The 23,566-nt window shown below is 39.2% G+C and overlaps 1 protein-coding gene across 2 annotated transcripts in view; it reads left to right on the top strand.

Annotated features, from left to right (window-relative positions):
- Scfd1 (sec1 family domain containing 1) overlaps positions 1-23,566 on the top strand; it is an 84,926-nt gene that overhangs the window by 30,499 nt on the left and 30,861 nt on the right. Inside the window, exons 9-14 of one of the 2 annotated variants that reach the window (XM_006975262.4) lie at positions 642-727; positions 2,991-3,090; positions 11,946-12,085; positions 14,039-14,129; positions 14,713-14,786; positions 15,402-15,483. In XM_006975262.4, the coding sequence (XP_006975324.1) occupies positions 642-727; positions 2,991-3,090; positions 11,946-12,085; positions 14,039-14,129; positions 14,713-14,786; positions 15,402-15,483 (573 nt within the window). The remainder of the gene's footprint in view (positions 1-641; positions 728-2,990; positions 3,091-11,945; positions 12,086-14,038; positions 14,130-14,712; positions 14,787-15,401; positions 15,484-23,566) is intronic. The other variant, XR_013044303.1, reaches the window with a different exon arrangement.

Raw genomic sequence — 23,566 nt, 5'->3', positions numbered from 1 at the left:
CTTCAGCCATGCTGAAGAGAGTGGTAGTCATTCTGTAAAACTAATGTTTATTAGTGATACCAGGGTTGAACGCTGTGGGATGTTCTTATGCTGTGATTGTGTTGCTCTGATTGGTTAATAAATAAAGTGCTGATTGGACAGTAGGAAGTATAGGCGGGACAAAGAGAGAGGAGAATGCTGGGAACAGGAAGGCTGAGTCAGGAGACACTGCCAGCCAACGCCATGAGAAGCAGATGTTCAGATTCCAGTAAGCCACGAGCCACGTGGCAACTTATAGATTAATAGAAATGGGTTAATTTAAGATATAAGAACTAGATAACAAGAAGCCTGCCACGGCCATACATTTTATAAGTAATATAAGCTTCTGAGTGATTATTTTATAAGTGGGCTGCGGGACTTCGAGGGCTTGGCTGGACCTGGAGAGAAACCCTCCAGCTACAGTTGAAGTACATTTCTTTTTAAATTGGTTTTCTTAAGTGCAAATTATGTTATTGAAATAGTTTAAATACTAAACTGTTTAGATTTTAGGATTACCATTTTGTAAAAAAAAAATCCAAGTTTCTTGATTATGTAACTGAAACATTGAGTTACCTACATAACATAAGAAAGTATTAATAGTTCATCTAAAATTTGATTTTCAGAAACTAGATAAGAAACTTCGGGAAAATCTACGAGATGCAAGAAACAGCCTTTTTACAGGTGACCCACTTGGGACTGGCCAGTTAAGGTGTGTGTGGCTGTTAGTTTTCATTTTAATTTCCTTATGTGATAAGAATGCTTTTATCATAAGGGAACAATTTCTTATTTTTGATCTGGTATCAGAATCAAGGTTTTGACTTAAATTGAAGCATAAATAGATACCAAATAGAAATTATCTTCTTTCATTAGAAATGTCTGTATTCACTTGCATCTGTAGAAGGCTTTCTGTTATATGGCTTTCAAGGTTTGAAGCTATTTCCTTTCAACTATCAGTAATCTTCTTGGTAATAAGAAAAATGAACATTCCTATAGTCCCATTTTCACATTGAGACACTAATAACTTGCAAGGTATTTCAGTCATTCAGCATGAGCAAGTAATGCCAAAATTACTGACTGCTCAACTTCTTTTGAATAGGACTACTAAAAACCCTTGTATAGGCCAGGCATGATGGTGCATGCCTTTGATCCCAGCACTGGATAGGCAAAGGCAGGTGGATCTCTGTGGGTTTGAGGCCAGCATGGTCTACAGAGTGAGTTCCAGGACAGGCACCAAAATTATACAGAGAAACCTTGTTTCGGAAAACCAAAATAAATAAATAAAAATAAAAACCCTTGTATAGTAGAGTAGAGTTTGATTTTTAACAGTAGTAAACATTGTTGGCATGAAGAAGTAAAGAAACTCACTGTAGTGCCTGAGAATTATTTAAAGAAGACCGAGTTTTGTAAAGTGAGTTCTTACCTACAGGTGTTAGCCACACCAGTCGGGGGCGGGAATTATGTCCATAGATACAGCTGTCCTCGCAATGAAGGCATCATCTCTTGTTCATACGCTGTGACTCTGAGGCTTCTTGTGAACTGCTGCTGTCTGTGGTGCTCTCGCTGGCTCTGTGTTCGCTTGTTTGGCATCTCAGCTCTCCGTTACCTTATGCCCTCCTCTGCCTTCCTTGATGGTCTTAAGTGTCATTCATATCATTTCTCATTAAGCAGAGTGGAAACATCAGTTTCTCACTGATTGTTTCTCATGCCTTTTTACCATGCTGTATTGTGTGCCCTAGAAACCAATAAAAGGGCACTGCTTTATTTGGTTAGCTTTGGTCTCATCGCACTATTATGGCATTTTATTATAGTTTGTTGAATGTATTTTGAGTTATTTTAATTAGCAATTTGTTGGATGGGTGTTAAATATCTTACATTCAACTATAGACAACTCATGGTTATCAGCCGTCTTGACTGTGCTGCCCGCACACATGCAGTGAAGTCTGGAGACATGTTTAGCAGCCTTAACCAGGTCTGTGCTTCCCGAGTCCAGTGGTGTGCACGGTAGCGTGTCAGGAAGCATCTTACAGTGCTAGACCTACTATGCACAGGACAAACCGTAATGAGTGGATTATGTGGCCTCCCATGTCAGTGGTGCCACAGTTAAGAGACCCTGCCATGAGCCGTCTTCCTCCCTTTCCACATGCTCTGGAGTGATAAACTGTAGTCAGTAGTAAGGAAGTCACTGACATTTAGCCTGGAGTCAGTGCCGTTAGGAAGACCCATGGACTTATACCTACGGGGTAAAGAGGTACCGATGTGGTCTTTGTACAGGAGGAGACCCGGATAACTCGTGTGGGCAGGTAGAGGTGACATGTGAAAGTGTCCTGTGCTCCTAGTACAGGAATACCTCTACAGGACATCACTAGTACTTAGTAACACCCAATAGCAGGTGACTGTGCATCCGTCGGCTCTGACATCTAACCTGTGATAAGGGAGTTAAGCAGTTCATGAAATGGCATGTCTCTTGTCCACTAAGTGGATAGTTATTGCTGTTGCAAGTGTCTGCATTTTTCTTATTAATGGGATAGAGTTCTCTGAAGCCCTCCTTATGAATCTACTTTCTTAATTTTGTGTTTATGTTTATAGGGGGAAATGCTATTTTTAGATTATGAAACTATCAAACATTTGGACAAATTTATGTGAGTCTACTGTTTTCCTTGAATCAGGCAATACCTATTCCTTTTTGTTGTTGTTTTCAAAAATCTGCACTTTATAACAGAGAAGCAATTTGACTATAAAAATTATACTAAAAATATGTTTATATAGATCTTTTCCTTTAAGAAATTTCCCCCAAACTTAAAACCCAGCATTAAGCCTTGGCTCATGACCATAACCTACTGTAGTAGAAATGTTAAGTGTTACACAGCTCTAATAGCAGCTGCTCATATCAAAAGGGCACACTGGGAAATAGTAGAAAGTCTAGAATGTGTACATTACTGTCAAGTTTATATGATGTTCTGACGCATTTGCAGCTTCCAAAGGCCCTTATTAGTCCTTGTCGACAGAAACATCGATTTGGCGACGCCCTTACACCACACGTGGACATACCAAGCGCTGGTACATGATGTGCTGGTAAGAGGCTAAATGCAGCACTTTTTATTGAAATGTGGTAAATTCAGTAGTTTCCTTAATTTTAAACTAACATCGTGGCTACAGACACAACAGTTAAGAGAGATAAACCTGAAAAAAAAAGGATTAAAAAATTATAGTGATATAGATGATAGAGAAGTTTGTAGTTCTGAATTTATGGTCTTTAAATATGGGATAAATTAGGGGCATTGTTCACAGTGATGGGAAAGAAGCAATGAAGGAAATTGAACAGTATTTTCATGTTATACAATATGTTTTCTGAAGTAGTTCTGATTGCATGCTTAAAATTATCCTCTAATATGTTTATTGTATAATGTATAGAAATAAAGCACAGCCCCAACCTTCAAAGGCAATGAAAAGAAAACACATACACAAGTGATTTCTAGCAAAACACTGGTAAGATCACAGTCATCCCCATTTTATAGACAGAGGAAGTGAGATGTAAGAGAAGTTTCTAAGCGTAAGAGCTCCTCTTTGTAATTCCAAACTCCAGAAGCTGTGGCAGGAAGATTACCTTGAGGTTCAGAGCCTGCCTCGGATAAGTAGTCCAGGACAGCCTGCACCACAAGTGCGACCCTGTCTGAAAGAAAGAGAGTTCAGAGAATTTGAACCCGGAACATTAGTTCTAAGACAAGCATTCAAGTTGACTAAACTTCAAGGTTATAACATAGTATCATTATCACAAAGACTGCATATAATGTCATGAGAAAAGGAAAAGAGAGGCATACAACAGCCCATCTCCTTAAAACCAAGATGTTCTAAAGCAGTTTCGTAAATAAATCACCTTAGGATTACTGATAGAAACGTTCAGTTCTACAGGTACATAGAGACCTATGCCACAACTCTGGGAAGAATATTAAGGGAATACTGGTTAGCATCCATTCAATATAGAAAGCAAAAGGAACCAAAGAGAGCCATGGAAATAAGACAGGAAAACCTATTATAAGAGGCCAAGTGAGATGTTTAGTGAATAGACAGATAGTTTGGGGCCAGGCTTCAGCAATGATAAAAAGACACAAGGATTCCTGTCTTCCTAAAGCTGCATTCTAGGAAGAAGAGACAAGCAATAAACAAACAAAATACATAGCACTCAGAAGGTAGACAGTACTCTAGAGGAGAGTCAAGTGCTGACGAACAGGACTGAGATTTTGAAACCAGACAGATCTCACTTATAAAACGACAGGTAAGGATGTGAGTCAAAGGAGGTAAAGTATAAATCTCGTAACCAAACGGGGACAGAGCGTTCTAGGCTGAAAAACAGCCGGTGGCCTCGTAGCCACAGTGAAGCAGCATGGGAGTCAGGTAGAAGGAAGTGAGTTTACGTGGGACACGGGGAGCAGCATAGTACAGAACTTTGACTTAATTGGAAGGACCGGAGAAGTCACACACCTAGTGAGGAATTAATACCCGTTGTCGCCACAAGATGGAGTCAAACTTTTAGTTAGGAAACAAAGTTGAAGTTTGATTTTTATATCGTTTATGTTTGCCTGGAAAATCTAAACCATTGATAATGATTTAAATATTAGGTCTTAGAAGCAACTATGGTAATTGAGACAGCTCCCTTGTGTGTCAAAATGGTTAGTTTTTAATTTTAAAATGGGAAACATGCTCTTCTGACAAAAAAGCTTTTGCAATACCCTTGCCCTTTTGTGAGAGTAGGTTAGACAGTCAGGGGGTTTCATTGTGCCTCAGCACTAGGCGGACGGATGTGGCTGGCCTCCTAGGGAGAGTGCTCGCCCCCGGTCAGCATGGCAGGATTCAGCATAGTGGCTTGTCTTTTACTGAGCTTTGTGCTCCAAATCTTGCAAGTCTCTTTTGTACCTTTTACACACTGCTACTAATCTAACTTTCTGTGCCATTTCCCTCCATATCCTAATTGCTTAGTGAATAATATATTGTTAAATTTGTTTTATTACTGTTTTTTCCCCTCTTATTTCCTAGTTGCTTAGTAAATAAAATGTAAGAATTATCTATATTTGGTGATAGAACATTCTACAAAAATTTCTTTTTTTAACTTTTATTTAATTTTTCTATAAATCAAATTTCCTAAATTAAGCATTTCTATCCCTGTTTTGAGTATATTTCTATCCCTGTCTTGCTGTATAGTCCTCACTGGCATTCAACTCATGGCAACCCTCCTGCCTCAGTCTCCTGAGTGCTGGGGTTGCAGGTATGAGCTACCATGCTCATCTTACTGTATTCTTTTCTCTCTGTTTTCTGCATTTATTTCCTCTCCCCACTTGTCATCATTGACCAAGGTTTTGTGATTCTAAAACAGTACTTTGTAATCAATATATTATGAGCTGCCAATGTAAATTTGGATTTTTCTAGTAGTCCCAGTAAAAAGATGAAACAGATGAATGTTTTATGTAATCTAACAGTGTGGATTTTAGCTTTCAACACACAATCAATTTTTAACATTAATATTTTATATTTCCTCTTTTATATATGACAGTCTATAAACTCAGTGTTTTTATAATTACGTCACATCTCAGTTCAGACTAACTGCATTCCAGATGTTTTATTGCACTAGTGACAGTAGTATTGGACAGTTCTTAACCATGAGGCAGTTTTAAGACTGGATAAAGCATCTCCTCATTAAAGTTGTCAAATATTGTCTTATGTATCTATGGCATAGGTGCCATCCAGTTCCCAGATCCAAGGGTTGAGGAACTCCTGAGAGTGAGCAAGCTCCCAGGAGACATTGCTGGCACAAGATACCTTGGGTTCTGAACTAAGATAAAAATAGATTGTGCTCATCCGTTTAGTCAGCATTCAGATCCCAGTGGCTGTCTTAGTTAGGGTTCTGTTGCTGTGAAGAGACTCCAAGGCATACATTTAATTGGGGATGGCGGGAAGCATGGCGGCACACAGGCAGACATGACGCTTGAGAGGAGCTACCTCTGGGGCCCCAGGCAGCAGGAAAGGACCATGAGCCCCTGGGTTGAGCTTCTGAGACCTCAAAGCCTCCAGTGATGCCTTCCTTAAACAAGGCCACAACTCCTAATAGTGCCATTCCCTTTGCACCTTGGGGGCATTTTTATTCAAACCAGCAGAGTGGTTTAAAAGAATTCTCAATTCCTGTGGTATTTGTGCCCCTTGCCCCATCTGTATAGCCAGGGAAGCTCTGTTTGCGTTCACACAGAGACTCAGGATGATGAAACCATCTCAGCCCATACTTTCATATTCCTATGGCAAGGAAGAACATTTATGAGCTACACTTCAGGTTAAAGAATGTTTCAAATAAAAACAGAATCAAAATGTAGGGATTCTGGGTCAGTGGTAGAATGTGCTTCCTAGAATGAGTGAGACTTTGGGTTCACTTCCTAGTGAAAAGTGAAAAAACAGACAGAATCGTATCATGATGCCCATAGCCACCATTCAGCCTCCCTGGATTACACGTAAGATCTTATGCACAAATACTTCGTGTGGACTGGGGAAGTGTCTCAGTTGGAGAAGTGCTTGCTGCACGGGCATGGGACCTTGAGTTTGGATCCCCAGCAGCCACGTGAAGAGCCAGGCCTGGTGGCAACGTGTTTGTAACCAGTGTCAGGGGTGGAAAGAGACCGATCCAAGCGGCTTCTTACTCCTTTTTTATTTCAACTTTCTGGTCACAGAAATCAGTTCATATTTTTCTAGAGACTTCCCTACTCTCTGCGTTTGACCGATGGGACTGATGGTGCAGTTTCTCGTGTTTCTTTGTCCCACAATGCCCTGTACATTGTTGGGCTGGAAATTTGATTTGATTCAACTCTTTAAGTCCACTTGGTACCAGTGTTGGATAGTGTCTGCTTTGTGGCATTTCTCAGAAATGGAACATTTGTCCGCACTATAATGATGAGGCTGATGGATAGAATAGGGGGTGGACGTGTTCTGTCCATTGAAAAGTTCTCTGTGCATCCTTTTCCTTGCTGTCAACTGAGGACTGTTCTCCAGGTTATAGTCATTGCTGGTGGCAAATGGAGACCATCTAATGCAGGCATTCCGTCTGACACTCTCTCTCTCTCTCTCTCTCTCTCTCTCTCTCTCTCTCTTTCTTTTTTTTTTTTTTTTTTTTTTGGTTTTTTGAGACCGCAGTGGTGGCGCGGCTTTTAACCCCAGCACTCAGGAGGCAGAGTCAGGCGGATCTCTGTGAGTCCGAGACCAGCCTGGTCTATGGAGTGAGATCCAGGACAGGCACCAAAACTACACAGAGAAACTCTGTCTCAAAAAACCAAAAGAAAAAAGAAAAGAAATGTTTGAGTCTATTTATTCGTTAGTTAGTTTAGAAAATGAATTCACTCCCTTAGCAGTCTGCAAAAGCAGTTAACAGTAGCTGTTGTATTTTATGAGATATGGCCTTTTATATTTGAGATGTTATCAAGTAATTACAGTAATTCATTTTGATACTCACCTCATCACATCTTTGTCCTCTCATATTTGGCCAGGGCATCTTCTCAGCATGACCCTATTAGTCTTTGATAGCTCTCTTGTTTTCGGTCATCAACATTTCCTGGCCCATTATGTCCATTTTCTGTCTCAAGCCTAGCTGCAGCCATTTCTCCAGAAGTCATGGTTCCTATCAAAGAGCACCATGTGACATGCTGGGTCTATTACTTGTACCGGGGTATCTCTGCTTATAGACATTTTCAGGAGTGGGAAAGAAGCATCTTACAGTGTGTCTCATCCTGAGAGTGAAGAGTGTGTTCTCTTATGACTTACTGCAGTAATGGGAAACGTGTAACATGACATGAGGCAGCCATTGTGTACAGTTTAAAAACATCAAGGTGACCTGATTGTTTCATTCTTTTGAGAATGTTGTAGTCCTTGTTTTGCTTGAATTTTATTTGACAGACTGATTTGAGCCAAAGAAACCTTATATTGCTTTTATAAAACAAATTACTTGGATCTAAGTTGTATGACAACTTAAAATCTGAGAAATAACATAGTAATAATGATTTTAAGTTGAAAAATAACTTAAAATCTCCATATCATCATTCTGATACTATTTTCTCTGCTTATTCAAGGGAAGAGTGTGGCTACAGATACAGATTTATATAACCTTATCTAGAAGCTTACCGTCTTTAACATGGATACATTTATTCTAAAGTGACATTAGGTATTTGGGGCCCTACTGTCTAACTTGAGGTTCTCTCCCTGTGTGTGGACTCTTCCTGAGCACGGTAGGTGTCATGCTTCTTGACATAGAAGGTTGCCCACCAGATGTGCACAGCTGAGTTCTCAGTTAGAAATAGAGTACGATGCCTCAGCACTTCCTTGACTGTGGTTAAAGGCATTGTCCCCAGGCTCACATAGCTGGCCCACAGCTACCCCTGCGGAGTTCAGAACAGTGTGGATGTGCACAGATTACCTTCTCGTTAGAACTTGGTGTTTAAAATTTACCCTCACTGGAATTAGTTTGGGGAAGACCTTTGAAGATTTGTTCTTCAGATGATGCTTTAATTTGTCAGGAGTCAGTGGAAGCTGTTGTGTTTGCCATGAGACTGAAACCTGATGTGTTTGCCTGTCGACTCATTTGTCAGTGCCCTTTAGGGGGGGGAAACGACAAGACACAGCTTAATTAAAACTAGTACATCTTTTCTGAAGGAAATAATTGTGATTTGCAGGAGAGTGTTCACCAGCTCTGCATGCAAATCATCACACTTTTTCCTCATTCTTTCCTTTCCCAGTGATGGTACCCCAGCCCCCAGACAACATAACCCTCTGATGAACTCTGCTCCAGCAGATGGAGTTCCTAGGCTTATGTGTGGTGAGTGAGCCAGGGCAGTGCATTTCTTCAGTCCTAATGGCAGCACCAGCAAAGGAAGGAGCCAGAGCCTTGGGAGGCACGAGAGCCCTGAGGTGCTGCCTCCCATCCCTGTGCTGTGTCCGCTCCCACCATTGCCTTGTGTTTGCACTTCTGGTACTGTATTTCTCCATCATTGGTTAATATGGGACTAGTTAAGGGTCTCTTAGTGGAAGCTATCCTTTGTCTGAAAACTTCAGTGGTTGACCAAGTGCATTTGTTCAATGAACTAGTTGTTCGGTGATTACTGTAACAGCATTTAAAGTTAAAAAGTTGTGAATTCTTGCCAAAATAAAAGTTATTTGTATTCTGCCATGTATTTGTTACATGTGAATATAAGTCTTAGCTCTGACTCTATATTCAGATTCGGGGATGTCATCTATATCCCAAGTAACTTGTTCACATTAGCTGTCTTTGGCTTGTGAGAGAGGGCAGGGTTCTGAAGGCTTCCCGGTGTGGTGTAGGCTCCCCTGTGGGTTATTTATAGCTGATCATTTTGAGGCACCGTTTTCCAGCCTTTCAGATCTGTCAGTGGAAACAGCTTAACTTCTATTGTGCTAAAACCAACTGTGCTGTTTTTTGTTGGGGTCCAAATGTTGTTTCTTTTGCATGATTGAGTAGAGTACAAATTGCTTTAGTCTCCCAATTTTTGAGATCAAAATTAACTTTTTGATTTGCCTTGCTATTATGTAAACAGTGGAAATGTTCTTTCTGCGGTTATGTTATTTCTCAGAACTCTTGGCATCTTTCATTTCTTGATCATTTTGTGTTTGAGTACTCTGTCAGTATTCAGTAATAATATGCTCTCCTATTTTTAGAGCGGCCTTTTCCTGACAAGTGACTTGTGTTTGAATGAGCTGTGCCACTACCATGGAAACAGTACTTCACTAGAAATTGAGTTCCTAAAGCTTAGCTGTTTAAAGATGTTGCCCTCTGTATCTTTTGTTTTCATAGGTAACTTTTAAAAGCTAGACTTTTCACATACACTTAATGTCTATTCACTGTTGAAAGTGTTTTCAGAGTTGAGCTCTTTTTAATTTACCCTTTATGGATGACTTTTGTGCAAGGGAAGATTGGATGTTAGAGTGGAAACTGATAAGACTTTAAACCAGTCACTAGTATTCTTGAACTGTGATGTGAGGAATCTTTAGAAAATATATGGAGGTTGAAGTATATCACTATTCTTTTGTTTATTTGTCCAGACAGGGTTTCTCTGTGTAGCCCTGACTGTCCTGGACTTGCTTTGTAGACCAGGCTGGCCTTGATCTGCCTGCCTGCCTCTGCCTCTCGAGTGCTGGGATTAAAGGCGTGCGCCACCACACAGAGCCAACGGTTTATTCTTCTTTGTCAGCCTGGACAATGCTGTCACTCCCTCTAGCCTGTATCTGTAGTAAAGGACAGGATTCAGAGTACCTGAGCTCTGTGACCGACAGTTCTGTCAGAGAGTTAGCACAGTGCTTGTGCGCAGGGTCTCTAAAGTCAGACTGGCAGGCTTTCATCCTGTTTCTGCCACATTCTGTAAATCCTAGGCACCGGAGTCACTCTTAGGCCTTGCTTGTTTTTCCTTTTAATGCAAGTTGTGGCACTTCTAAGGGTTCTGGTAAAGATATGTAACTGGTACAGTCCCAAGAACAGTGCCTTTCACATGCAAGCAAGCTGTTGTATGTGGTCCCTCTCTTTGATGGACTTCATGTAGCAGTAAGGGGAGGCTGCTCCTTTGATTCTATGATTTGAGAGAAAGTAGACATGGTTTTCTAGTCTGGTGGTGTATTTCATGTCTGTATATTTCATCCTTTTCTCCATCAGAAGGAAAGTGGCACTTCAATAAGGTGTGGTAAAGGATCTGTTTGTAAAGTGAGCAAGTGTGTTCCTCAGGATCCAAGTCAACACTGCTGACCTTGCGTTATCTAGAAGAGATTAATGTGCTCAGTCTACTTAACTTGCTCAGACCTACAGAAATCATTGCTACCTCAAAACCAAGATGATTGCATCACAGTACACCTAATAATTTCTCTTTCTTGCTCACCCTTCTTTTTATCACCTTCAAATAGCCATGTTTTCTCTTACCCCTCACCCCACCCCACCCCCACCCCGAAGGAAAGGATTTGTTTGACTCAGGGTTTGAAAAGATGCAGTCCATTGAGGCAGGGAAGGTGATATCTGTTTGCTGCATCCTGTCAGCTTCAGGAAACAGAAGGAACTGGAGCTGTAACCCCGGGTGGACCACTTCCTCTGGCATCTCCACCTTATCCCCCAGATGTTTCACAACCTGACAGAGCAGCACCACTAGCTAGGTGCCCAGCATTCAAACGTGAACTAGTGGGGGACATGTCACATCAAACCATGTTTTATCTCCTGACTCTCTGCTATTGAACAAAGTTGACCCTAAAATGTGAAAGAAGCCATGGACATAATGTGAAAAGGAAAAGAAAGGACAGAAGAGATTTACTTTAGTTTGACCTGTTGTATGTATGAGTTTTGAAAAAGAAAGGAGAGAAAAACTATTAAGCCTCACATTAGTAAAATGAGCTCAAAGCAGAGAAGGGCAGCCACTGCTAGTCTGGCCTACTCTTAGAATTTATGTGGAAAGAGGTGCTATTATTCTTGTAGCTTTAACCTTGATTGTGTTTTAACCTCCTGAAAACATAATCATAACTATTAAAAACATAAACAAACATAAAAAGATAATCAAATATGAGGGAATGTTCTGAAATGTGTTAGTAAATGACTAAGGAGATACAAAGTATGTACTTGCAATGTCATCCTATTTTTAAAGGAAAAGTGTTCTCTGTAAAGAAATGTGTATTTTTCTAGGAGAAACTTAATATGACTTTGCTCTGTGTATATTTGAAATAAATTTTAATTGCTTCCATTAAACCTCATAAATAGTGAGCACATTTGTGGATGGGGGAGGGCTGGGAGGGCTGTCGAACCTTAGTCTGTATTGCGCATAGAAATCCCGGAAAGGCCAACAACACTGGTTATTTTCCTTGTCTAGGAAATGTTACGCTCCTTAAACTCAGTTATTTTAAACAAGTTTATTGTTTCCTAGGACTTCCACTTAAACAGAGTAAATTTGGAAGAATCTACAGGAGTGGAAAATTCCCCAGCTGGTGCTAGACCAAAGAGGAAAAACAAGAAGTCTTACGATTTAACTCCAGTTGATAAGTTTTGGCAGAAACATAAAGGAAGGTAAATGAGAAAATATCAATAATTAAAACATTTATTATTTAAACAGAAGTGCTGCCCGACCTGAGACATAATACAGAGGGCATTGACACAGTGGCGGGTCTAGTTAAGTCCACCGTAGATGATGTATTGTTCCATTCCTTTCTTTCTTTTTTCTGTTGTGGTGTATTTGGAGAACTTTGAATACCAATATACTTTTTCACTGATTTGTGTGAGCAAGAATAAGATGTTAAAAAGGTCATCATTATTCTCTCATATTTTTCTTTGATCATGAATCAAAACCGAAGAAACTAATGAACTCTCATAGGCCCGGCTATACCACTCCAGATTCATACCCAAATGACTCCATATCCTACCACAAAGACATGTATACATCCATGTTATTGTTACGCCAATCACAATAGCAGAGGCAGAATGCTAAATTACATGTCTGTCAGTAGATGAATGGATGATAAACATCATGTACACATGCATAATGGAATCATATTCCACATAAAGAAGAAATTTCTTCTTGACCCCCCGGCTTCATTAGTTGTTTGTAGGGCTCTTTTTCTTCAAAAGCTCACCCTGAAGATTGCTCGGGTCTTTCTGACCTCTACTGCCAGCTCCAGGAACCTGTCTTTCATTTGACTGTGTGATAGAAAAACTTTGGGGTCGTATTTTTCCTTTTTGTTACATGTTGTCCCTCATACAAACCCCATGCTCTATACATGGGGAGGCAGAGCTTGTGTCTAAAGTTCAGAGATTTAGTCATAAGAAACGATAAGTAAGAAGATTACAGTGATTCGCCACATGATGTGGCCATCCCATTGCTGTGTTCTTTTAAAGTACCCAATTGGGTCAGTAAATGCTCTAAAAATTACCTAGTTGCCATTATGTCCAGAGAAATACTAAACAAAGAAAACTTTATTTCTCCAAGAACTAACAGTGGTTTTCATTCATGATTTTTGGAAGCATTTTCATTGTGTATCTATAAAGATACAGGTCTGTCTCTGTCTTTGATCTGTGTGCTTTGGGGCCTCACCTTCCACTGTGTTTAAAGAGGAGCAGAATATAGCTGTAGTTTAATATGCTGGAGGGTTTTGTGTATTTAAATTTTTTATACTTAGAACTTAAAAAAAAAAAAAGATGTGAAGAAAGCCATGTGGCTGTAACAAGGATTTGACTTCTCAGCAGGAAGATGTTACTGTTTTTTTCTAACTATGGTAGTAGAAGATACGATTAAAATTTTTAAATAATATTCTTTACTTTGGAATTCAGTGTCTATATTTTCTTCTATAATGGTGGCAAAAATGAAATTACATATCATCAGAGAGGCATTAAAAGAGTAAGTTAAAAAGTTAGAAGTGTTCTTTTTTTTTGTTTTCGAGACAGGATTTCTCTGTGTAGTCCTGGCTGTCCTAGAACTATCCCTGTAGACTAGGCTGGCCTGGAACTCACAGAGCTCCACCTGCCTCTGCCTCTCGAGTGCTAGGATTAAATGCATACACCACCACCACCTAGATAGATAGAAGCGCTCTTTTTACCAGTAAGGGTGCTAAGAATACTAAATTTAGGATGCTATTTTTTAAATCGTTGTCATTATAGTTGAATGGTTCTTCTGACATCTGCTAGTTTTGGTGATAATATTTAATGCTCAAACATACTTATTTGTCTTCCTTTGATTTTCAGTCATGTAAGTAAATAATAAGTTAAAATATGTTTTTGTTTAAACACTATATAAAGAGAAAATGTGATTTCATTAATGAAAAGACTAGAAGTAGAATTTGTGCAGATTTCTGATTATGATACACACTTTTAAATTACATAGTTTTATCTATATATGTCTACCCATGTTATATATAAAATATATTCAAAACTGTGTTTTTAAAGTAATAATCTTATATGTATTTCAAAACACACGTGTAAAACGCTGAATCCTTTACTCTCAGTTGATCATGCGTAATGTCGTTTCAGTCCGTTCCCAGAAGTCGCAGAATCAGTCCAGCAAGAGCTAGAATCCTACCGAGCCCAAGAAGATGAGGTGAAACGTCTGAAGAGCATCATGGTAAGGTCCTGTTCGCACCCAGGGCAAAGGTAGAGGGAGGTCATCTGCAGAGGTCGAACAAAGTCCAGCGCAATCATTATCAGCCTACTCAAGGGTGTTTGGTTTTGACAAACCGTCTCACACCGTAGCATAGGCCACCATAGCATAGGCTAGCCTCGGACTCCTGGCAGTCCTGCCTAAGCCCACACACCCAGCTTTGGTATTCTTTTTCAAAAAACAAATCTAACTATTAAGAAGAAGCTGATTTTAAGGAATGGGTTGTGATTTGAAATGACACAGTAATATTATTTTTCAAGATGTGTACCCAGGATTTCTTGTTGTTGCAGACTGTGGACAGACGTCAGCTGTAAGGCTGAGTCCTGTGTCTCACCTGCAGTGAGTGTCTGGGCATTGACAGTGCCCGCTAAGGTGGCCACTAGAACCTTTCTGTAGTTGTTAAAATGTGTGTACTTACCCCCAAAAGATCCTGTTTGTGCCAGGTGACCCAGTTTATCATTGCTTATCAGTAGTCTGTGGGATGTGTTGACCTTCTGCTTGGGTCTGGCAGTGTTCAAGTCCTAAGAGCCTTTTCATCCCCTCACAGGGACTAGAAGGCGAGGACGAGGGAGCCATCAGCATGCTTTCTGATAACACGGCTAAGCTCACGTCGGCAGTCAGGTGAGGAGTCTTCCTGATGATGACATTTATCCTGGAAGTTAAATATCTCTAGTGATCTTAGTAAGAGGGAACAGTAGGAAATGCAATTGTGCCTCTGAGAACTGAATGCTTTGAACACATTTAGGCTGATTTCTGTTCCTCTCAGATGCAACAGAGTAACTGCCTGTGTGAATGGTTAGAAATTTCCAATTCGAATAATTTTACTAGGAAAACAGTATTAGTGATAAAGTGGGACCAGTCATTGTTCGTTTTGCTATTGCTACTGCTGTTTTAATTCAGTTGAAACAGGTTTTCAGTACTTAGAAAACTATAGGTAAAAGCATGTTTCTGTTAATCTCATTTTATTCTAAACCCCTAAACATTGGAAGCAGAATGTGGAACTGTAGAAGTAATGTGTTGGCACCAGACTGTTGTAAGATAACGTTCACCTGTATTTTTAGAGTGATGCATGTGGTATGTGATCAAGCCTAGAGCTCAGTTCAGTTGACAGCTTAACTTGTCACTTTGATTCAGTGTTCTGAGTTTCCTCGTGAAGCAGCAGGCAGGGGTTTATTGAGGTCTGCATTACTTTCTTAGAAATTTTGTGGTTAATTTTCAATTTTTTGTAACTTATAGTTCTTTGCCAGAACTCCTTGAAAAAAAAAGACTTATTGATCTCCATACAAATGTTGCCACTGCTGTTTTAGAACACATAAAGGTAAATGTAACTTTTTCCCTCCACAATCCACTAATATCTGTTCATATCTCATTGAACGTCTCTTGCCATGATACGGTGTAATTACAGGAAGCAGCAGTGCTGTGTGTTCATTTCTGCAAATGAGGGAACCTCAGAACCCAGGAAGACCACTCTGCTAACTTGTAGTTGGGCTGTGATACTGTGTGCTGCAGAATCTCAATACTGTGCTTACTCTGTTAATGAACAGCCATGTAGCTAACCGTTGGCAATGCAGATTTTTAATTCTGTTTTGGTTGTTGTTTTTGGTTGTTGTTTTTGATGTTTGACGTGGTTTTACAGTGTGACTCAGGCTGACCTCAAACTCACTATCCTTCTGCTTCAGCCTTGGATTATATCCTTTTCTGTTGTGTTCATGATTATTACTTTTCTTTCCCTTCTTGTCATCATGACCCAAAGTTCACTGGTTCTAAATCAGTGTTTTCTAACAAGAATAATATCAGCTGCCAGTGTAATTTTAGATTTTTCTAGTAGTCACATTAAAAGGGTAAATAAGTAAAATTTATTTTAGTATATTGTATATAATCATTAATGTCCAAAATATTAATATTTCAACACATATTCTGTTTAGAATATAAAATATTTTATATTCTTTTTTATATATGATATCTAATAAGTTCATAGTATATTTACAGTCATATTCACATCTTAGTTCATATCAGCATCAAACCCTTGAGTATTTCACCTCCCAGGTACTGAGATTATGTACCACAATGCCCAGCATAGAAATCCTTTTTGATAGGATACTGCCTAAAATACACACTAATTACATGATTCATTTGTGTAACTGGATTCTGAAGTTTTTGGCTTTAGATGTCTATTAACTTAAAACGCCTCACTTTCTCTCATAAGACAGTGATTTTTGAAACAAATACATTGGAGCTTATCAGTATTGTCTTCATAGTTCTTTTTCTTACTATAGTTACCATGCATGAGCTTGCTTGATGAGTTCTTCACTATTCTGCTGATACTAATTCTAAAGACATCCAATTCAATCCAGTGGCCAAATAGACAGACTTGAGGACTTGCTTTCCACTCAGTATGAACTATTTGAGGCACTCTGAAGGATAAGAGTGTGTGCTGCTCACCAGAGATGCAGAAAGTACCTTGATTTTTTTTTTGTTTTGTTTGAGAAGGAACTTAGACATTTTATTTATTAATCATTTTAAAAGCCAAAAAAAAAAAACACTAGAAAAGAATTAATATGTAGGTAATGGACATTGTGCAGAATGAATTCAGCTTGCAGAATTTCTATTAAGCTGATACCTTGATATTATTGTTACTCAGTACTTTTCACATTCTCATAGGTAGGAAACGTAACTGTGCAGTCTGTCAGTGTTTCTGTTAGTGTCTCCACGTCCTTACGTTGTGCCTGTTGACATCAGGTTACTGTCTCCTGTGGGGATAACATAATGTATAACCAGGTGACAAGCTGTTCATGGGAGGCTCTGCTTATGCAAAGTAAAAAGTTAACTCCCTAAACTAGTAAGATTTAGATTCTGGTGTATATCTAATAAAATGTAATTATGTAATTAAAACTGTATGATCCATTCAGCAACCATTTTTCACTATAAAAAATGAATTCTAGGGCCTGGAGAGATACCTCAGTTAAGAGCACTTGTTGCTCTGGCAGAGGTTCCCAGCCCTAACAGGGTGTAGGTCACAACCATATGTAACTCCAGTTCCAGGGGATCTGATGCCCTCTCCTGGCTTCTGAGAGCACACAACTGGTACACAGATGTACATTCAGGCACGACACTCATGCACATAAAATAAAAATAAATATTAAAAGAAAATCTGTGTGCGTGACAGTTGTTTATAGTTCTGTGAATGCTTTGAGGCTTAACATCGTTCCCACAGTTTTCTTTGGCTTATAGATTTTTGTTTCATTATTAAAAGTTTATTAGCCGGGCGTTGGTGGCGCACGCCTTTAATCCCAGCACTCGGGAGGCGGAGGCAGGCGGATCTCTGTGAGTTCGAGGCCAGCCTGGGCTACCAAGTGAGCTCCAGGAAAGGCGCAAAGCTACACAGAGAAACCCTGTCTTGAAAAACCAAAAAAAAAAAAAAAAAAAAAAAAAAAAAAAAAAAAAAAAAAAAAAAGTTTATTAATGCTTATATATTATTTTCTGACTTCTCATAGCTCTAAAGGTCAGGAAAATGCCAAGCTCCACTCCTGCTACTAAATTAGGTTGCATGACCCCAGGTAGATAATTGTAACTATAGAAAATTTTGGTTTTCTATAACTTCACAAATGCATCCTTCCACCAAATATTTTTATGAACATACTCTTTAATAGTAGGTCAGACTAGAACTTTTAGTTTTACAACATTTTGGTTAAAATAACAAAACAATTTCTTCCTTCTCATATAACTTATATTACAATGAAAATAAAGTAAATAAAGTGGGAAAAAGATGTCAAAAAGCGTTAGAACAGCAAAGCAGACGAATAAGAGGCAACAGCCAACAGCTGGCAGGCAGGGCGGAGCTTACATGGCTAAGGAAGTAAGTTGGCCTTGAGGGATGGTGTTGGAGTTGAGTTCTAAGTCACTAGAAGCAGGGAGTTAGTGGGGATCTCAGAGCCGGCCATCCTAGGCAGGAGGGACAGGGGTAAAGTAATGGGCATGTTTGAGGATCTGGAGACACAGTGCTTCACTGAGGAGACAGTGATAGACGAGGAAGTCCAAACGGTAAGGATTTCCTTATAGGTGAGTCACGTGATGTGTTTCAAGAGGCAAGTTTGTTGAGGGAGAGGTGGAGAGTTCTGGAAATAAACTCGAGGTAGAAAGCTGTCTAAGAAAATGGAGCCATATAAAGTATCCTTTGCATGTGAGGACAGTCCTTGTGATTGTCATTTCAGAACTGCTCTATGCTGGGAGAGGATGTCTGTGTAAGATCGTTTACTGTGCCATCATTCCTGACCTAAGCAGTTCAACTTGAGAGACACTTTGGTTTTAGGAAAGTGTTTTGTTTAGGGTTGTTGAGTCTTTAGAAGGGACATCTCAGGCTAGAAGCTAACTTGTTACTCACAAGCTAGCGTGCTTTTGTATTGAAAAAGTCTGCAAGTAACCCGTTGATCAACTGTGAGGGAGTAAGAAAGCCTTGTGCCCTGGAAAGAAAACCAGTAAAGCAGGGGTTTAAAGTACAGATTATGTCCCAGCACTCGGGAGGCAGAGGCAGGCGGATCTTTGTGAGTTCGAGGCCAGCCTGGTCTACAGACCGAGATCCAGGAAAGGCGCAAAGCTACACAGAGAAACCCTGTCTTGAAAAACCAAAAAAAAAAGTACAGATTATGTAAACTAAATGAGCATTCAACAGTAATTCTTTATTAGATCAAAGTGAACTACAGGGCCACTTAAACCCTCAAAAGATGAGTAAACTTCATTGAGACTGTTTCCCCAATCTTTATCCAGCTACAGTGCCTTTTAATGTTCCGCTGAAATGTCAATTGTAGGTGATGGCCAGGACTTGTGAAGAGATCAGAGCAGCTGTAATCTAAATGTGTGTGTGTGTGTGTCTGTGTGTATATTTATATATACACATATGTACATAGAAATAAAGCAGCAACAGGCAAATAGTGAAAGAAATGCTGTATGCTATTTTTTCAAACAGGAAGTGTACTTTGCAGAAGGAATAGTCATGCATTGGCTTCCTGGTCCTGCTGAGTTGTTCTAGGTGCATATTGATTTTAAATGTCTACAGATGAGTTACAATTGTGTTGAGTAAATCACATAGAATAAACATGAAGAAATAAGAGGGGAATGTTTCAAAGTACATAAATTTTCTGATGTATGACTGGTGTTTGTTTGTTTGTTTGTTTGTTTGTTTGTTTTGTGTGTATGTTCACATGCATGCTGGTGCCCTCAGAGGCCAGAAGGCATCAGGTCTCCTGGAACTGGAGTTACAAGTAGTTGTGAGCTGTCAGGTATGGGTTCTGGGAACTGAACTGGGTCTTCTGCAGGAGCAGCAGACACTCTTAATTGCTCAGCCATCTCTCCAGCACCATGTCTTTGGGTTTTAATTATGAGTCTTCATTTATTTTAGAGTGGTTTTGAGTTTGCATGGGGGAAAACAAAAAAGAGAAGGTTGAGCGTGAGTATGTGTGAGTCCATAGATTCGATCAGTAGTTCCACGAGGTGAGATTCGATTAAAAAGGATTAACAGTTCCTGGTTACCCTGCCACTCACACCTGCAGTTTCTCTCATTAGTAATAGTTTGCATTAGCGTGGCATGTTTGGTAAATCAGTATTATATTAATGCATTCTTGTTAACTAAAGTCCTCAGTTTACCTTGGAGTTCATTTTGTGTTACATATTCTTTAATGAATGTATGTGGCATGTATCTGCTATTACAGCATCACATGGAATAGTCTCAGGGTCCTAAACCCCGTTCCACTGTTCGTCTCTACTCCTCCCTGTGCCTTCATCTTCCACTGCAGACCTGGCGACCATTATCATTGTACCGTTTCTGTGCTATCATATTTTCATATGCCTTATCAGAATCATAGAGTACACAGCCTTTTCTTTTTTTTTTTTTTTTTGGTTTTTCGAGACAGGGTTTCTCTGTGTAGCTTTGCGCCTTTCCTGGAACTCGCTTTGGAGACCAGGCTGGCCTCGAACTCACAGATATCCGCCTGCCTCTGCCTCCCGAGTGCTGGGATTAAAGGCGTGCGCCACCACCGCCCGGCCTTTTTTTTTTTTTTAAAGATTTATTTATTTATTAATGTATACAGTGTTTTGTCTGCCTGTATGTCTGCAGGCCAGAAGAGGGCACCAGATCTCATTACAGATGGTTGTGAGCCACCATGTGGTTCCTGGGAATTGAACTCAGCACCTCTGGAAGAGCAGTCAGTGCTCTTAACCTCTGAGCCATCTCTCCAGTGCCCATACACAGCCTTTTCATACTGGCTCCTTTTACTTAGCATGCATTTAAGACTCCTGTCCTCTTCATGGCTTCTAGCCCCTTTGTTTTATTTCTGGATAGTATTCTGTTGTGTTGTGTGATGTTGTTTTTCATTGCCTCTAGCAATAAATGAAAGTTGTGCTCTGTATCGCTCTCAGCATCTGGTATTGTCAGTGTTCTGGAGTTGGCCATTCTAACAGGTATGTTGTGGCATCCCATCACTTTAGTTTGCGTTTTCTTGATGGCATATGACACATCTTTTCATATGCTACTTTTCTGGTGGGGTATCATTCATGGATCATGCCTTTGGTAGTGTATCTAAAAACTCATTACCGTATCCAAGACTATATATTTTTTTGTAATGGACAGGATTTTTCTCCATCTTCTAGTTGTTTTAGATTTTACTGTATCTATGGTCTTTTTCAGTCTGTGCCTAGATTTGTGTGTGTGGCTACTTACTTGTCCTAACACCATTTATTGAAAAGACTGTCTCAATTGTGTTGATCTTATCAAAATTTAGTTAACTGTATTTCTGTGGATCCTTTTGTGAGGTCTCTTTTCTCTTACAATGATCTGTTGGTCAATTATTTCATCAGTACTACACTCTAATATTATGGTAGCCTTTGAAATCTTGTAGTCAAGTAATGCCATTCTTCCAAACTTAATTGCCTTCCTTAATCTGTTGGCTGTCATACATCTCTTGCCACGCCATGTTATCCCTAAAATTGTTTGTTGATATGTATGCGATAACTGACTGAGCTTTATATTGGGATTCTTTTAAGTCTTTGGGTCAAACCAGAAAGGACTGGTAACCTGACAGTGTTGGATAGCTTTCTCTGTCATCTTTATTTGGAGTTTTTGATGCTAATATAATTGGTAGTTTTACTTTAGGTTTTCTGTTGTTCATGCTGGTATAAAACCTTATATCCTAGAGTTTGCCAAGACTTTTTGATGTTACTTCTTTTGGCAGTCTTGTCTTCTGCAACAGGGAGTTTTTCTTGCTTCCTGCACATTCAGTTTGCCTTTTATTTTCATCTCTAGTTTACTGTGCTTGCTAGGCCCTTCAGTCGATGGCAGTGCTAAAACATTCTTGCCTTGCTCTGGACCTTCTCATCATTCTCGTCCTGTTTTCTAGAAGAGATTACAGAGATTTGGGGTTTTGTTTGTTTGGTTGGTTTTGGTGTTTTTTTTTTTTTTTTTTTTTTTTTTTTTAATGGTTTATTAAGTTATTACATATACAGTGCTCTGTCTGCGTGTATGCCTGCAGGCCAGAAGAGGGCACCAGATCTCATTACAGATAGTTGTGAACCACCATGTGGTTGCTGGGAATTGAACTCAAGACTTCTGGTAGAACAGCTAGTGCTCTTAACCTCTGAGCCATCTCTCCAGCCCTGATTTTGGTTTTATGGTGGGATTTTTGTTGTTTTATAAATGTTTTATAAATGTAGAATTCATTAGTTTACCAGTGTTCCCTTCAGAGTCTGGTCTTTTCAGTTTTTGAAGGTGCTTAATTTTCAGTATGTTTAAAAAATAGAGATAGACATATTCATAGTATCCTTTTCTCCTTAAATGAGTTTGGTAGATTGTATCTTTCAAGAAATTGGTTTGTTTCATAAGTGTTACCATATTCCTGGGTTTATAGCTACACAATTGTTCGAAATACATTTTTATCTTCTTAATGTTATTGATCCCTCGAAGTAACCTTTCCTTTATCTTTTCTGACTTTAGTAATCTGTCTCCTTTCTCCTTGGGTTTCTTAGATATGACTACAGACAGGCACGTCAGTTTAATTGGTCTTTTCAAAGAATCAGCTTTTGGCTCTTATGACTTTTGTCTTCAGTTCTTGTTTGTTTTTCCCCAGGTCTTCTGCTGCTTTTTGTGATTTTTGCTTTTTCTGGGTTTATCTTTAAGTGCTCAATGCACTGGTTGAATACATTTAAACCAAACAGTTTCTGAAAGCCTTAGCATTTTACATATCTTCATAAAACAACATCAATAATTGATATTATTATTGTTCTCTCAAACAAGACAATGCATTTCTAGAAAGTGAAGCCCATAGAAGAACATGTAAATTCAACTTCTTTTACCTAATTTCTATTAAGGGCCATATTGAAAATCTGTTGTTATTTAAAGAACAATAGCACATATTTTCATAAAATAATATCAATAATTAATATTTCCATGGAAACAATATCATTACATTATAATTGTACTTACATTTCCATTTTAAATACTTATCTCTAAATATTATTTTGTATACATTTAAATTTTTATTACAGATTCTTGTAGATAAGATTAAATATTTGAAGTAGAAGTTAGTATATTGAATAAATTTATACATTAAAGTTGTTTCCATATTTTGAAACAGATCTAGAGCAGCCTCCACAAATAGCACATCAAACTGAAGAGACAGAAACTCAGAATAGGTGCTGGGGGAGAAGGCTCAGAGGGAAAAGCACATGCAAGCATGGGAACGTGAAATCAAGTCCCCATAACCCATTACAGCCAGGCACAGGCACGTACGTCCATGCTCTTGGTGCTGCTACCTCGGGATGGGAGGTGGAGACGAGGGAATACATACACAGCTCAGCGATGCTCACAGGTCAGCTATCCTAGTGTGTGCAGCAGCCAGTAACAAGAGAACCTGTCTCAAGGTGGAAGGTGAGGACCAACAGTGGAGTTGTCTTCTGACCTCCATTCACACCGTAGCACACCCACATACCTGCACCCATAATCATGGCATGCATACTCAAAAAAGAAACTCAAATGAGTTCCTAAGTATTTGTAAACTCAAAGTAGTTTCTAAGTATTTTCATATATGTCTGAATTTTCTGGCCACCAATATTTTTTAAGTAGAGGGTGGTGTCATTGAAGATAATTCCTATCAGAAAAGTTTTCTAAAAAGCATTACTTTTTGTCATATTATAAAAACTACTACATTGCCAACATAGTGATTGCATGCCTTTAATTTCAGTACTAGAGAGACAGAGCCAGGTAGATTTTGGTGAGCTTGAAGCCAGCCTTGTCTACATAACATGTTCCAGGGCAGCCAAGGCTACATAATGAAACATTGTCTTCAAATATATATATGTATATATGTAACATATATATGTGCAATATATTTACATTTAATTACATTGTGTCTTAA

This window comes from Peromyscus maniculatus, chromosome 14 (genome assembly GCF_049852395.1).
Source record: "Peromyscus maniculatus bairdii isolate BWxNUB_F1_BW_parent chromosome 14, HU_Pman_BW_mat_3.1, whole genome shotgun sequence".
Taxonomy (NCBI): Eukaryota; Metazoa; Chordata; class Mammalia; order Rodentia; family Cricetidae; genus Peromyscus; species Peromyscus maniculatus.
The sequence above is the reverse complement of the archived record's forward strand: the minus strand, read 5'-3'. Positions and strand labels throughout refer to the sequence as shown.